At 43.7% G+C, this 16,678-nt stretch overlaps 1 protein-coding gene across 1 annotated transcript in view; it reads left to right on the top strand.

Moving 5' to 3' along the window:
- Positions 1 to 16,678, top strand: part of LOC119818482 (complement C5-like) — a 98,715-nt gene that overhangs the window by 35,118 nt on the left and 46,919 nt on the right. The window contains exons 8-18 of the mRNA XM_038335894.1: positions 762 to 876; positions 3,144 to 3,270; positions 5,273 to 5,388; positions 5,471 to 5,656; positions 6,648 to 6,851; positions 8,665 to 8,874; positions 9,005 to 9,154; positions 10,284 to 10,413; positions 12,635 to 12,709; positions 14,348 to 14,545; positions 16,124 to 16,214. Of these exons, the coding sequence (XP_038191822.1) occupies positions 762 to 876; positions 3,144 to 3,270; positions 5,273 to 5,388; positions 5,471 to 5,656; positions 6,648 to 6,851; positions 8,665 to 8,874; positions 9,005 to 9,154; positions 10,284 to 10,413; positions 12,635 to 12,709; positions 14,348 to 14,545; positions 16,124 to 16,214 (1,602 nt within the window). The remainder of the gene's footprint in view (positions 1 to 761; positions 877 to 3,143; positions 3,271 to 5,272; positions 5,389 to 5,470; positions 5,657 to 6,647; positions 6,852 to 8,664; positions 8,875 to 9,004; positions 9,155 to 10,283; positions 10,414 to 12,634; positions 12,710 to 14,347; positions 14,546 to 16,123; positions 16,215 to 16,678) is intronic.

Here is a 16,678-nt window from a genome sequence, read left to right as displayed (position 1 = left end):
ATGGTGCTGGAGGACTTGCTGAGAGTCGTACATCTTGTAGACAACAGGAAATTGACTGAGATACTGGGTGGTATCCTGAGCATAGGAGACCTCAAAGTCCACCCCCACAGTGACATACTTCCTCCAACAAAGCCACACCTCCTAATAGTGCCATTCCCTGTGAGCTTATGGGAGCCAATTACATTCAAACCACCACAGAGCACGATTTAGGGTATGGAGACTGATACAAAAGGTTCCACTTATTATCTCATCTCTAATATGATACTTCAATTAATTCTTTGAAAATTAAACACATGCATGCAATGTCTTTTAATTGTATTAACACACACACACACACACACACACACACACACACACACACACACACACACTTTTATCTGGCCAAACTGGAAAGATGCATCCCATTTGTGCTTCCTGGACTGCCCAAATGATAGGATCCACAGCCACACGCTCCTGTCTCCATGAGCTCCACCCTCTTTCCTTGCCACAGTGGACACTCCCTTTTAAGTCATGCAGCCTTGAGCTACCCTTTTTTAGAGACAGGTTCTCACTATGTAGCCCCTGATGGCCCAGCGGTCAATATGTTGAACTCAGAGTGCTAAAATTAAAAGCCATATTTTTCTTGCTGCTGTCTAAAGGTGGAATACCACAGTGGGTAGACATATATTATATGCCTTATATAATTTAATATTGGTAGATTTTTTTTCGAGTCACCTGTTATAACGATGTTAGGAAAACAACTTTCTGATCTTGTTTGGCAGATATTTTTATAATAAAGTAGTCTCCGATGCTGACGTGTATGTCTTTTTTGGGTTGAAAGAAGACATAAAAGAGGATCAGAAGGAAATGATGCAGAAAGCAATGCAAGTCACAAGGGTAAGATGTTTGCTGAGACTTCAAAGACACTGCGAGGAGGGATAGTCGCTTGCAAGCCCTCTAGTTCAACCCATCTGTACAAATGTGGACAGTGAGGTTAAATTCTCAGTCGGCATCTATTGCCCTTCAGATAAATCTCCCCTTTCAAACCCCAGGGCAAGCTGACTACGGATATGAACCATACTGGCAACCCCTGGGCTGGATTGAGGGATTGAGGGACCCGCTCCAACAAGCAAGGCAGAAGAACAGTCCAGTATGATACTTGGGCCTTTACATACACATGCCCCCGTCCTTGCCTGGATACTCACAAACATGCAAAAAGATGTACACACACATGCTCATACAGCAAACAGAACATGCATGCATGCATGCAATCCAGAAGCAAAGAAAATAAACACACAGCTTTCTTTGGCACCAGCCTCCCCAGAGAGCTGACATCATGCCACCTCTTTCCCTCCTCACTTAGCAGTCTCATTGTCTCCAAGTCTTCCCCTCCCCTCCATGCCTTCCTGTCTCCTCTGAGCCTAATTCCTTCTCATTCTTTTTTTTTCCCAACACAGGGCCCTTTTCTTTGGTCATAGCCCCTGGCCACCCAAACACAGTTAGTCGGCCATTCTATGTATTCCTGTTAGTCCCAACAGAGAGAATAAGACCACTACCACAGTTTTAGTCAAACTTGAACCAAACTTGAGTTTCATTGGAATGTACCCAAGAGCGGGTCAGCGGCTGCCTCCTAAGTTGGTTGAAGAGAACAGCACCGAATCCATTTCTTGGGCCCCTTTTAAGGTGTAAAATCAAGAGTAGTTTTACAAAAGAGAGACAATGGGGCAGTAACGAAATACAAAAATAACTTTAAAAAATCATGTGGTTACCCACCATGTGATTACAGAGGGGTGAGGGAAGGCCAGGGAGAATCAGAGAGGGTAAGGGTATTATAAAAAAAAAAAAATCATGGATTGGGGAAGATCAGGTTCCAGGAAACAGAGAGAAACTCAGCTCTCACAGGAAATAGAAACTTATTTTTTAAAATACAGCATAATGACTCCTGCCTTCAAAATGGAGTCAGGCAGGCTCCTCATTCCCTGGCCTCAGGTATTTTCCTCAGTGTGGCTTTGAACTAGGATTGGGAGTATTTAACACAAAGAATGTTTAACAATCTCCAGAATTATTTGTGATTGTTTAAAAATAAATCTGCTTTCTGGCATTGAGCTGCTGAAGGCAGGAATGCCTCTTCCATACAGAGCACCCATGCAATGTGCCACGTAGATGCTACTGCTGACATCCACAGGGCAGAGCGCCCACACCATGTGCAGTGTAGACGCTGCTGCTAACATCCACAGGGCAGAGCGCCCACACCATGTGCAGTGTAGATGCCTCTGCTAGCATCCTCAGGGCAGAATGCCCACACCATGTGCCGTGTAGACGCTGCTGCTAGCATCCTCGGGGCAGAGTGCCCATATCGTGTGCAGTGTAGATGCCTCTGCTAGCATCCTCAGGGCAGAGCGCCCACACCATGTGTGGATGCTGGTATAATCTGTCTAGAGTTATGGGCATACGCTTACAGGGACCGATATTTCAGTCCTTGCTCCCTTTACTCTTGTTTCATGCTCTCTACAGTACCCCACAGATGGCATGAGGTCTTGTCTCTTTTCTGTACATTTGCATACCCATTTACTTTTAATTTTGTGTGATCAGGCATTTAGCTTATGTTTCTCAAAAGCCTTATTTATTCAAAATGTAAATTAAGAGTCATTTTAAAATTCAAGATTTTACCTTAAGCACTGAGAATTAAAGAAAATAGAGACAAAGGATGTAGCTCAATGAAGTGCATGTTTGACATGCATGAGGTCCTCGGAGGCCCTAGGTCAATCAAGCAAAATTATGCAAAAATGCCTGCTCCAGGTCAAACCATTTTCTAATAAATCAATCAAAAACAAATCAGAGGAAAAATAGTATTTAATAATTTAATAATAAAATTCATAATTAAACAATATATAAACAAGCCCAATGTTTCTTTACTTATTGCATACTGTATTATCAATTGGTGCTCAAAAGACCATGTGATGACCCAAACCCTTCCACATCTGTAACTCTGCACCAGCGAGAGGAAACAGCATCCCAGCTGTCTCTGTGGGCCCAGTCACTTTAATTGTAACCATAATATGCGTGTGGCTTCTGGAATTCGCCTTCAAGAGGCTAGCAAAAGTAGACCGAAGTTTCCCTTCTATGTTCTCTGTTTTGACTCTTCCTTTTGCTCCTTTTAAAAGTTGATCAATGGAGTCGCTCGCCTCACATTTGATTCTGAAACAGCAGTTAAAGAACTGTCGTATGAAAGTCTAGAAGATTTACATGGCAAGTACCTTTATATCGCCGTGACCGTCACCGAAGCTTCAGGTGAGTGGCGTGTGTCTGTACAGCATCCTCTTGGTGTAGACTTAGACATCACATCAATAGTGTGAGTGACTGCTACAGCCCCTTCATACTTTTCATTCTTAGCTAAATTTTTCCTTCCCTTTTTATGACATTAAAAATGAATGAGTGCAGAACTGGGTGGTGGTGGCGCACACCTTTGATCAGGAGGCAGAGGTAGGTGGATCTCTGTGAGTTTGAAGCCAGCCTGGCCTACAGAGCGAGTTCCAGCACAGGCTCCAAGGCAACATAAAGAAACCCTGTCTCAACCCCCCACACACAAAAAAAGGTGGATGAGTGTTCTGTTATTCTGCCGCCCCCACTCCCTATCATCAGAATCACGAAAGCAAACTGACATTTGCCAGTATCTCTACCGCAGTTTCACTTGCGCTTCTGGCGCCCAGTCTCAACTGTCTAGAGCCAAAATAAAAATGAGATTGTGTGTGTGCACTGTTTGCTAAGGTATGACGTAAGTGCCAGTCACTGCACCGCCATCATCTGCGTCACACACCCAATGCCACCTACGTGCCAGCTTCTCCACTCCTTCCTCTCCTTGTCCAGCTTCTTCACAGGGCCGTCCTACCGTGTCATCAGCGTGTTTAATTTACTTATTGTCTGTAGCTCTCAAATCCCCTCCCACTGTTGTTGTTCTGAGACAGGCTCTCACTATGTAGCACAGGCTAGCCTCAAATCTACAGCAATCCTACTGTCTTAGCCTTCTAAATGCTGGGATTACTAACATGTGTCTTACACTTGGTTCTCATGACTTTTAATAGCTATTAATTACTACTCAGCTGAGTCAAACTGTCTTCTAGTATGTGTGTATAACTAATATTATATTTCAGGTTTATATCAAACCCCCAACTGACCTTGAATAAGCAATTTAACCACACTAAATCTAACTTTTTCCTTACAATAATAATAATCTTCAGTGATTCCTAAGGCACCCTTCACCCATTGAGATTTGTCCTTCTCTGGTTGCAGAATAGAGAACTTAAATAATTATGTTATTGAATACCATGCGTTGCTAGACTCAGGGGCTGCTAGAGATGGTTACCTTATACCTTATAACCTGGCTTTTGTCTCCAACATGGTAGTAATGTGTCTTTCTCACCTTTGTTTTGTTCCTCAATTGGCTTCAAATAGACTTAGTGCAAGCAATAGTTATGAGATATTCAAAGGCTCTTTATAAAAGTACAGGATCCCACATGTGAGTTAAGCATCAACGCCGCACGCAACCCGTTTACAGATTAGTATTGGATGGGCACAAAGGCAGTTAGCAAGAGACCAGGGCAAGAATCCTGCACATGCTCTTAGCCTGTAATGAGGTGGGCTTCTGGATGACTGTGCAGTAACCAACAACACTGTCCTAAAGATGACCAGTCTTGAAGAAAAGCTGGGGTTTGGAGGCAGGGCTGGTAGATGGGATAAAGCAGGGTTCCCTCCTTAAAGAGGCCAGATAAAAGGGGGGACAGTGACAGCTCTGTCTGGTCTGGCTGCTGGGGTGAAATAGGAAGGAGGTTGAGGAAACTAGAGGTTTTTACATTATCCTTATTATTATTTAATTTTAAGCTGCAGGGCAATCAATGATGCTCGTCAAGTAAGCCATCTGGGCTTTTCCCAGTACCAAGGTGTCTGATTCTTCTCTAGTTCTCTCCACCTGTTAAGGCTCAGCCTCTGGGTTCCCTGCTCCCTCCCTGATTCTTTGAACACATTCAACTGAACCTGAAGCCACTGTTGAAAGGTGACATCTGTCCTTCATGTCTCTCTGTCTCCTTGCAGCCTGACTCGCACAGGGACATCTGACAGGGAGCTGTCTACATAGGCTTCACGCGTGAAGCACGCCCCAGTTACAACTGGCTAGGGAATGAAGGCAGGAGTGGGTGGAGGGAGGAGTGAGGCTGTGGCACCCAGACGGGTCAGGCTTCCAACAGACCACCAGCACTTTTCCGGGAACATTACCACAGTGCCTGCTGCCCCCTCGTAGGTGGATTTTCAGAAGAAGCTGACCTTCCTGGCATCAAATACGTCATCTCTCCATACACACTGAATTTGGTTGCTACTCCACTTTTCTTGAAGCCCGGGATTCCATTTTCCATTAAGGTAGGCGGGATGAAGGAGGTGGGAAGAAAGCCATTTTAGAGTTGTTCTGATTTGAGACATGACGAATTGTTCTGGCAAACAGGTACAGGTTAAGGACTCACTTGATCAGCTGGTAGGAGGGATCCCAGTAATTCTGACGGCGCAAACAGTCGATGAGAATCAGGACACATCGGACCTGGAGCCCAAGAGAAGCGTCACCCACGCCACTGATGGAGTTGCGCCCTTTGTGGTCAATCTCCCATCTGAAGTGACAGCGCTGAACTTTAACGTGAGCTGAATGTTCTTGCTGTGTTTCTGACTGTGTGTTTTGCCTGATATGCAGACCAAACATGGCTGATTTCATCTGTGAGTCCAGAGAAGAATTCCACAGTTTTGCACCCGAAATGAAATACGTACCTGAAACAGTTTGCTAACGTAGTGAGTGGCCGTGGGGACAGTTGAAGCGACAGAATTCAAAACCTCGAATGCTGTCAGATTTTTGTTGTTGTTGTTGTTTGGAAATTAACTATTTCCTTTTATACCAAGAAGATTAAATCACAATTCAGAAGTATCAGGGTAGGCACAACAGTGGACATCAGTGGTATGAATATACCTTTCCAACTCATGCATATTTTATCTTTTCAGGGTCGCTCAGGAGTCAGATGTGAAGGTCTCCCCTTTTTCCCTGATACATTAACTACTCATTTAGAGCTCACTTCCCCAAGAAATGTGTTTAAGTTCCCAAATGAAACCCGAGCAGGCTAATAGCTCAGGTCCCTGGCTGAAGCTAACGTTCACTACGGGGCATATTAGGATAGCTCCAGCACATGAGCTAGGAACCCTTCCCCCATCTGAAAGGAGCCATCACTGTCCCACGAGTGGCACTCCCGTGTCACTGCTCCCCACTGACTGGTGAGACAGCCACTAGGGTGTGTACTCCAGCCCTGGCGAGTTACCGCTGCCTCTGTCATTTCTCCTACCGGGTCATCATCTCTAGTTCACCATGGTATTTCAGGAAGTGTGCCCATTTTCCTGCCCTGGAAGGTCTTTCTCTTGGCTTGGTCAGACTTCCCCACAGAGCCCACATTCCCCTCTGTACTTTCCATAGACTTTCTAAAGTTACTTGACACCACAACTCTACAAACACTGGAATAATCTAGATGTTTCTTCTCGTTAGCAGCCAGCATACGGAAAATTTAGGAATATGAAAAATCAAAAGATATGTTTTACAGAAGCAGTTACATACATCCCATGAGGACTTTTGAAATTTTCCTCTCTAGGTCAAAACTGATGTCCCAGAACTGCCAGAAGAAAATCAAGCCAGCAAAGAGTATCAAGCAATCACATACTCATCTCTCAGCCAAAGTTACATTTATATTGCTTGGACTGAAAACTACAAGCCCATGCTTGTGGGAGAATTCCTGAATATTATTGTTACCCCTAAGAGTCCATATATTGACAAAATAACTCACTATAATTACTTGGTAAGTACAATGATGTGCAATCTCTACCTGATACCCAGCCCAGAACACTGTCCTGTTGGCAGAGAAGGGGGGTAGTGACTTCCGCATTTGTGTTTCCAAGCACATGGCCTACAGCTTCTCTAAACACTGAGGCAGAGCATGAGTCTCATTTCAGAGGGGGACAGAGAGGCCACAAAACATCCATAAACTTGAGAGAGGGGAAACGGTGATGATTTGAACTGAGGAGCCCTGGTTTCCTGTCCAGTGATTCCATCCAAGACAGTTGATCCCACTATGTCACCTCCTCCTATTTTGCAGCCAGGGATTACTTACCTACACCTAATTCAAGCTTGTCTATTTCATTGTCACAGCAGGGAGCTTCCCATAAGAATTGAGTTACACTGTCTGCTTTCTTGTCCGAGAGATGTACCAGTTAACCTGGTACAGCCTCAGAAAGAGGGTTCAAAAAATGCCTAACAGTTTTGCCAAGGAGATGGATGAATTATTCCAGTGCCCCAGGGCAAACAGGTGGTGACTTCTCCAATGTTCTTTAGGAGACATTGAAAAACAAGGACAATAGAAACCATGCTAACTGATTAAAGAATTAGGGGAACTGTTTATGGGCTGCATATCTATCTAAGGACAAGACAATGGGACCTTTGAAGACATCTTGATTTCATGTCATTTTTTTAACTCTAAGCTCCCCATTTTGAATCTAATCCAGGACTTTAAAACCTAATCCCCAGATGAGACAATGCTCTGCTTACTCAACTGTTGTGGGTTTTTTTAAGTCAAAAAGACAAAGGAGGTTTTAGTAAACTTTAGATTTCAAACAGGCCCAGCATTAAGTAGAGCTCTCTGATTTCCTGTTATGTAGTTCTGAACTTAGAATCAGTATGACATTTATAGTTGCCTATTTAAAAGCGCAGTGAGAGAGAGAAAGACGCCATGCGACAGAGCTCAGGTGGGAACATGAAAAGAGGAAAGCGAGGGGGTGGGGACCGTCCAACCTCTGGGGCCAGGAGAAGCAGAAGAGAAGAGATGGTTAAAGGGAGAGAGGGGGAAAAACAGACAGACAAGCAAAAAAGCGGAGAGAAAAAGATAAAGAGATGGGAGGTGGGCAGGCCCACCTTTTAAAAGCAAATGTGCACAAGAGGTGCTCTTAGTGGCCACAGTTGAGTATGTATCCTGTCAGGGCCCAAAGGACAGGCCAGTACAGATGCCTGAGTGCTAACACTAGTTAGCTCCTGAGCCTCAGAGGCCTTCTTTCTTTGTGTGTGTTTGCTCATGCCTACATGTAAGTGAGTTCACATTTACATGAGAGCATGTGTGCAGATGCTTGTGTCTGTGTGCACACATGTGGAAGCCTGAAGCTGACAGCAAGCCCCCTCCTCTATCTCTCTCTCTATTTATTGAAGCAGGTTCTCTGCCTGAACCCAGAACTTACTGACCAGCTAATCTTACTACCCAGCTTGCCCCTAGGGATCCTGTTTCAGACTCCTGAGTGCTGGGATTACTGGCAGCTGCTGTACCTGCATTTATGTGGATTCTGGATTTGAACTCTGGTCCTCACTCTTGTGTGCTAAGCACTTTACCTACCTCAGCCTCAGTTTTTTCAGTGGAGATAAATATTCCTGTCTCACTGATGTATTGTGAGAATTAAAGTTTAGTAAATGTGAAACCCAGCACACAGTAGGAACACATGGTAATTTCCCTGTCTCAATGGAATTTTTGTTCCAGCTCCAAACTGCATCCTGGATACAGGTTCCATTTCTGTTTTGTTGTTGTTGTAATTGTTGTTGTTTTGATTGTTGCTGTTGGTGTTTAATTTCAGATTCTATCCAAGGGCAAAATTGTACAGTATGGCACAAAAGAGAAACTTCTCTATTCATCTTATCAAAACATAAACATTCCAGTGACACAGGACATGGTCCCTTCAGCCCGACTCCTGGTCTATTACATTGTCACAGGAGAGCAGACAGCAGAATTAGTGGCTGACTCAGTCTGGATAAACGTTGAAGAGAAGTGTGGCAACCAGCTGCAGGTGAGACACGCGTGCACATGGCAGCATCCACCGCGCAGTATGACTCTCTTGTGGGTGAAGGAGGTGGGCTAAAGCCGTTGCCTTTGATTGGTTTATCAGATACAATGATCTTCTTTTTCAAATAATTTAGGTGCATCTGTCTCCAGATGCAGATGTCTATTCTCCAGGCCAAACTGTGTCCCTTGAAATGGTGACAGAAGCAGACTCGTGGGTGGCGCTCGCGGCAGTCGACAGTGCTGTGTACAGAGTCCAGGAAAGAATCAAAAGGCCCATGCAAAGAGTTAAGTCCACTTGCGTGGCAACCGTGGGGTGGGCTAGTGTGGTGCAGCGCTTCACAAGGTGCGGCCTGCTGGGGTGAGGGAGGAACTAGGGGGCCCTGCCTGCTGTTCAACACTCGACATGGAGTCCCTAATAAAGGAAAGGCATCTTCATATTTGTCCCTAACGCACAGGTTGGCTGTCCTTCTCGGGTCCACCAAATAAAGGTGCAAGCACCGTAAGCAGGCAAGACTATGGGAGCCATTGGACTCATCACTTGGGAGTTTGAGGATTTGGGTCAGGGGAAGTAGTGACAGAAACAGCACAGGAGAGAACCCTGGGGAAGAAACCAAGGAATCTCTGAGTTCATTGGCTTGTTTGTTTGAATTCTCACTTAAGTCTGTACTCCAGGCAAATGTGGAAATGGCCAGGTCTCACATGCTCTCATCTACTCCACCGCAGTCAGCTCTTATTCCTAAACTTGGGTTTCTTTGGGGAGGCAGAACGAACCAAGAAGTTATGAAGTTAAAAACATTTAGAGAAGAAAAGACATTTCTTGAGTCAAAATTAAAGCCATAATAAACCACCTGTAGTCCTTTCCCTCTTAGAATCTAGAGTTTTTTCCCGTATTGTCTGTTAGTTCATCCCTTCATCCTTTTCTACATTGATTTATATGTGTGTGTGCATGTGTGTGCACATGTGTGTGTGCATCCTTTCCCACATTGATTTGTATGTGTGTGCGTGTATGTGTGCATCCTTTCCTACATTGATTTATGTGTGTGTGCATGTATGTGCGCATGTGTGCATCCTTTCCCACATTGATCTATATGTGTGTATGTTCATTTGTATGCACACGTGAATGTATGAGTGCATGTGCATGTGTGTAGACATATATATTCATGTATTCTAGATAGAATATGGTCTGAGACAATTCCTAAGATTCTCCTCATCAATGCTATTTGCTTAAGGCTTCATTCTTGGCTGATTTTAAATAGGAAGGCTTTTATAAATACAACTGAAGGAATGAAGTTGGGAAAGGTGGCCTTTGATCATTAGATGTGTCCCTGTGTCTCACAAATTTGTCAATGTTGCATGATGACTAATCCCTCCACTCCTGTGGTGGATAATTCAGTGCTCTGCCTTTCTGGACAGGTGTTCCGAGCTTTCGATAAGCATGACCTGGGCTGTGGGGCAGGTGGCGGCCGTAACAATGCAGACGTGTTCCATCTGGCTGGACTCACGTTCCTCACCAATGCAAACGCGGATGACTCCCAGCAACACGGTAAAACATTCAGCACTTCTGTGGCTGGGAGGTTCCTCCGGCCCTCATTCTACCCTACTTCCTGAGACTGCCACGAGTCTATAAAGTCTCTGTAAGGTATCCATTGTGGGTACATATCGGGGAAGGAGCAGAGAAGCAAGTCCTTAGAGCTCAGCAGCCAGCCAGTCTAGCCAGCCAGAGAGCTCCAAGTTCACTGAGACCCTGTCTCAAGAAGTAGGGCAGAAACTGGAGAGACGGTTCAGTGGTTAAGAGCACTGGCTGCTTTTTCAAAGGACCCAAGTTTAATTCCTAGCCCCCACATGGCAGCTCACACTATCCAGAACCCCAGTTCCAGAGAATCTGATGTCCTTTACTGGTCTCCTGGAGCACCAGACATGCACACATTATATACATGCAAGCAAAGTATCCATAGATATCAAATACATGCATACATGCATACACGCATGCATACATACATACATACATACATACATACAGGTGGAGAGTAATGGAAAAAACAACTGACATTGACCTTTGACCTCAATGTGTAGCTTCACACACACCACCATGCATATGTACACATGTTGTACATGCACATACACACACACACACAACTTAACGTGTTTTGTTCATTTTCAAGATGAAATACAACCTATTTAGTGTAGTTCTCAGTGCCCCCTCATTAGCTTCCTGGCCTTTCCAACCCCTTCTCACCCTGCTCTTCTTTGGAGGCTACATTCTCCTCATAAGCCTGTTTCAGCTAGAATAAGAATCCCCTCCAGGTGCCAGGGTGCACATTCACAAATCCAAGCCACTTGGGAGGCGGAGGCAGGAGGACTGGGTTGGAGGCCAGCCTTGTCTCAAAAGCTCCTCTGTGGGCTCTCTTCTCTGCACAGAATTAGCCATTGCCTCCTCCATTGCTGCAGAGGATTTTATGGAAACTAGGTCTGTTTGCAGTTCGGGTATGAAGACCCTTAGGTTAGATTCCCCAGTTTACCTTTGGGTTCTAAAACTGTATGGTTCCTCAGTGTTGCAACCATTAAACCCCACCATTGCATGCCTTAGTCCTGTGTCTTGTCTCTGCTCTGGTGCCATAACTCTTTGATAGCAGATATCACATGGCAGTGACCTTGTTTCTGTGGTTTTAAAATGTTCACAGTTCTACTTGATACCATACAGTCATCCTCATATTTAAAATAATACAGCTCCAAATAAAAGATGGGGGCCAGCGAGTTGGCACAGTTGGTGCCAGTATTTGCGAATCCCAATGACCGGAGTTTGATCTTCGGAACCCCACTGTGGAAGGAGAGGACCAGCCGCTGCAAGCCGTCCTCTGACCTCCGCTTGCACACTTGCATGTGAGTGCACACATGCATACACACAAGCAAACAAATAAATGTTTAACGAAGTTAAAAGAGGAAAACGTAACTCGACAAAAATTTGTCTCCTGCTAAATGTAATCAATGGATCCAAAAAGCAGCCATATTCAAAACCAAGATCATAAAACAAACCAGAGTGCATGATGCTAGATCAATGAGAACCGTGTTATATTCATAGGTGTAACACACAGAAACACGGAATTTAATCTAGATTTTTTTATTTTTATTTTATTTATTTATTTGGTTTATTGAGACAGGGTTTCTCTGTGTAACAGTCCTGGCTATCCTGGAACTCACTTTGTAGACCAGGATGGCCTCTAACTCACAGAGATCCGCCTGCCTCTGCTTCCTGAGTGCTGACATTAAAGGCATGCTCCACCACAGCCTGGTTTATTTATTCTCATACAATACATCCTGACTGCAGCATCCCCTCTCTCCACTCCTCCCAGTTCTCCCTCACACCTCTCCTCTCCACTAGACATCCATTTTACTTCAGAGAAGAGCAGGCCTCCCAGAGATATCACCTGAACACAGCATAGAAAGAAGCAATAAGACTAGCCACAAATCCTCATATCAAGGTTGGGCAAGGCACTCAGTAGGAGGAAAAGGGTCCCAAGTGCAGACAGACATGCCTGTGCCCACTGTTAGCAGTCCCACAAGAACACCAAGCTACACAATCCGAGTGTGCATGCAGAGGGTCTAGTACAGCGTTATGCAATGACATCCAATCCGAATCAGGCTGTCAGTACAGACTTGTTAAATCAATCACTAGAGGTGCTTCAAACACTCTTATGAAACTTATTTTTATTTTAGATTTTATGTCCTTTCCCCAATTTTCTATATCTCTGTCTTTCTCTAAACAGATGAATCATGTGAAGAAATCCTCAGGCCAAAAAGAGACGTGCAGATCCTCCTGCAGAAGAAAATAGAAGAACAAGGTGGGCTGCAAGGTTCTTCTGCTTGAAAAACATGACGACCACATTGCCGCTGTCGGAAATGAAACCCTGTAGACCCTCCCTCAATTCCAAAGGATGAGTAAGAAAGAGATGCGTGGCGATCTAGATCACCGCCTTTGCAAAGGTCAACCCAACAAAGCTGGCATTTCACTGGCTGTGCCCTTAACTTGGAGACGCCTGTCTTTACTGCTGTGTCGTGACGTCTGGAGACATGCTGAGTGTAGAGCTCACCCACACGCACAGGCCCTAGCTTCCATGTCTGTACTTGGAGTACAAAGGAGGCATTTCTATCTCTAGAAACTAAAGAGATTGACTTTTAGCTGTCAGTGCTTCCTTCCTACAAACTTCATCTAGTAATTAAAATCATGTTCTTTGATTTTATTCTGGCAAAATCCGTAGTTGACAAGAAACCTATTTCTTTTATGTATTTAACAGTTAATAGCGCTGAGAGCAGTGTTTTTCAGCCTGTGAGTGTGACCCCTCCACAGCTTTCGCCTCAGACTATTGAAAAACACAGATATTTGCATTACAACTCAGAACAGTGGCAAAATTACAGTTATGACGTAGCAATGAAAATAATTTTATGGTTGGGTCACTGCAATGAGAGGAACTATCTTAAAGGATTGTAGCATTAGGAAAGTTGAGAACTTAGATTATTCTTTAGAAAATATAGATAATGAAAATTATTCAAACCAAACGTGGTGACGCATGCCTTTAATCCCAGCATGCAAGAGGCAGAGGCAGGTGGATCTTTGTGGGTTTTAGACCAACCTGTGTACAGAGTGAGTTCCAGGACAGCCAGGGCTCCACAGAGAAACCCTGTCTCAGAAAACAAAGCAAAACAAAACTGAAAATTATTTAAAAGATTTTTATGATAATTAACCATCTTTTGGTAATAAAATTTAATTTTACTTACCAGTTTTAATAAGTTATTTACCTGTAAACATTTAAAGAACATGGACTAGGAAGGATCCCCTATACAAGTCCATCAATTCTGGTGCTTTTTCTGACAGTTCTTACAAGACAAGAGGACACCCTTGGTGAAGGGTTGCAGACCGGGTCAGGAAGATGTTAGAAAAACAAGGATAATAACAATAACCATCTTTAAATATGTCAAAGTCTCTTGGGTATTTAATTTGTTCTGCTCAAAAGGGTGTTTGAAGTCTTTCAAAAGTTAGTATTTAGCTTAGTTGCCGGAGGCCCTTCAACCATTCAGCACGAGTTGGGTCAGACCACCTGCTGAGATTGCGTCAGCCCTGCTTTTGGAGACTTACCAAGAAGAGGCTGTGTCAGGCCGGGCGGCGGTGGCACATGCCTTTAATCCCAGCACTCGGGAGGCAGAGGCAGGTGGATCTTTGTGAGTTTGAGGCCAGCCTGGTCTACAAGAGCTAGTTCCAGGACAGGCTCCAAAGCTACAGAGAAACCCTGTCTTGAAAAACCAAAAAAAAAAAAGAAAAAAAGAAGAAGAAGAAGAAGAAGAAGAGGCTGTGTCAGTTGGCCAGCTTCAACTGCTGTAGTGAGGGACTATTTGACGGCAGGAACCAAAGAGCCCTTGAGAGTTCTGAGCCTAAGATGTTGGCACTGTGTGTGATGAGGGCTTCTGTGTTGTCACTGTTGCAGCTGCTAAATACAAGCACCGAGTGCCAAGGAAATGTTGTCTTGATGGAGCCCGGCATAACATGCATGAAACCTGTGCACAGCGAGTTGCCAGGGTCACCATTGGCCCAAACTGTGTCAGGGCTTTCAATGAGTGTTGTATCATCGCAACCAAGATCCGACAAGAAGGTTCCCTTAAACATATACAGTTGGGGAGGATGCGTAAGTACGAGTTTTTCTTCCAGAATCCTATCTGATATGAGGGATTTTATGTAAATTAATGCTGCTAAGAAAGGCAGCCTAGATGTTTTGGAAAAGCTGAAAGAAGAAACGATCACGCATACATATCCAAACTCCTCTGTTATTCTTGGGGATTTGGAATGGTATAATTCCCAGTCAAGCCTGGATCCTGATCCAGTGTAAATCTAAAGCCCACTTGTTCCCAAAGCTTGACTAAGCCTCATGCAGGAGCGAGCCTTGAATTGGGTAAACCCAAAAGACCCTTGAATCCTAAAATTTTATATTTCTGCTATGACCATTGAAAATGAAGTCTGTGCTGGGCTGTGGTGGTGCACTTCTTTAATCCCAGCACTCGGGAGGCAGAGACAGGTCAGCGTGGTCTGCAAAGCGAGTTCCAGGACAGGCTCCAAAAATCTACAGAGAAACCCTATCCTGAAAAAACAAAAATAAATAAATAAAGTTGTGTTTACACTGACCAAATGCAGCCAAAGTCCTCTCACCAGAGCAAACATTGCTCACTGCTGACAAAACTGGGGGTCTTACTTCAGTTTCAGCCAACGATGTTCTTTAGAATTAATAAAACTTTCTGTTTTCCAAACTTTTAAGACCTTCATGTACGCATCATCTTTAGGAGAAAAAAGAAACAAAAGCAAAAGGCTTCTCCCCTTTCTACTCTGTTTTGCTTAGCTGTGCATCTTACTAACACGTAAGATACACAGCTAACCTCAATCAATCTCAATTGGTACATCCTACAGACATAAAAAACATTGCAATTAAAAAAATCATGCTATTTAGGGATCATTTTACCATAACCATGATATTATTTGGTTAATGAAGCACCATTCTGATGAACAATCTAGTACACATTTTTTTTCACTGCCCAGTTTTTCAGATGGCATCCTCCAGCTGGCTTTAGCTGCGTGGTACCTACTTGGCACCCCCTCCCTGCTGAGTCTACACCCTATGTGAGAAAGCTGGGCTCCCCAGAATCCCATCCGTGCTGCCACAGATCTCCAAGGCCACCAGGTTGCGTGGGCTCCTCTGCCTGCCCTGGCATGTGAATGACCTCCTCAGGGATCCCAGGCCCATGTTGCCCACGCTAATGTCTGAAAACTGTTGTTTCTGATATTGTATCTGGTTTTCTGCTTCTAGACTTGGTGGTAAATCCCCAGCCCCCTATTAATGCATCTTGGGTGGAAGCAGATGCCCCTTCTATTAAAGGAAATGCAAATTACCAATTAAGTCAGAGATTGCAGAAAACTTCCATGTTTTCTAATATAAATCTAATTTCCAAAATCACAAAATTGCAGATAACTTTATGGGCTCCCTGATCTTGTGTACAATCTCAGAAAGACAAGTCCTCAGATCTTTCTTCACTGTTTCTCCAGTGTCTTTGGTAGACGCATTTTAAGGTTTTAAAGTTCTGTTTTAAATCATTAAGCGCAGTGCCTTACTGACCTTTTAGAAAAGAGTTAAGACACAAATGAATGGTTTTATTTCAATATTCACCTGTAAGCAGAATTTATATTGGCTTCTATAACTAGATATATTTTCCCCTAGACATAAAGACCCTGTTACCAGCAATGAAAGCAGACATTCGAAGCTACTTTCCCGAGAGCTGGCTATGGGAAGTTCATCATGTCCCCAAAAGGTGTGTTTATGTTCTTCTGGCAGAAGATAAGGAAAATTCAAATATTATTGCCCAAAATCTTGACACTACTGTTTTCCTATTATTAAGATAATGTCACTATCAGGTTAAATTTTGTTTTGTTTCTTTGTTTAGTGTTTAGTATACTTTTGTCTGAGAATTGAATCCAGAGCAATATCAGTTATTAATAAGAAAGGGTACTACTCTATTTGGTTTATCTTTAATGTGCATTCACTGCACACAGTTAGCTATGTGCTATATGCCTTATTAATATGCATTTACTGCATGAACTTAGCTATGTGTTATATGCCATATTGGGCAACTATTTTCAACATAAAAGCACCTGTATAAAACAGATGAAAGAAAAATGGAGTTATGCTTTGTTGAACTCTTTATTAGAGTTTCAGTTTTAATGGGAAGCCTCTCTGTAGCAGGTATTGGGAACAATGTTGAAAACACTGGGTCCC

This window comes from Arvicola amphibius, chromosome 7 (genome assembly GCF_903992535.2).
Source record: "Arvicola amphibius chromosome 7, mArvAmp1.2, whole genome shotgun sequence".
Taxonomy (NCBI): Eukaryota; Metazoa; Chordata; class Mammalia; order Rodentia; family Cricetidae; genus Arvicola; species Arvicola amphibius.
The sequence above is the reverse complement of the archived record's forward strand: the minus strand, read 5'-3'. Positions and strand labels throughout refer to the sequence as shown.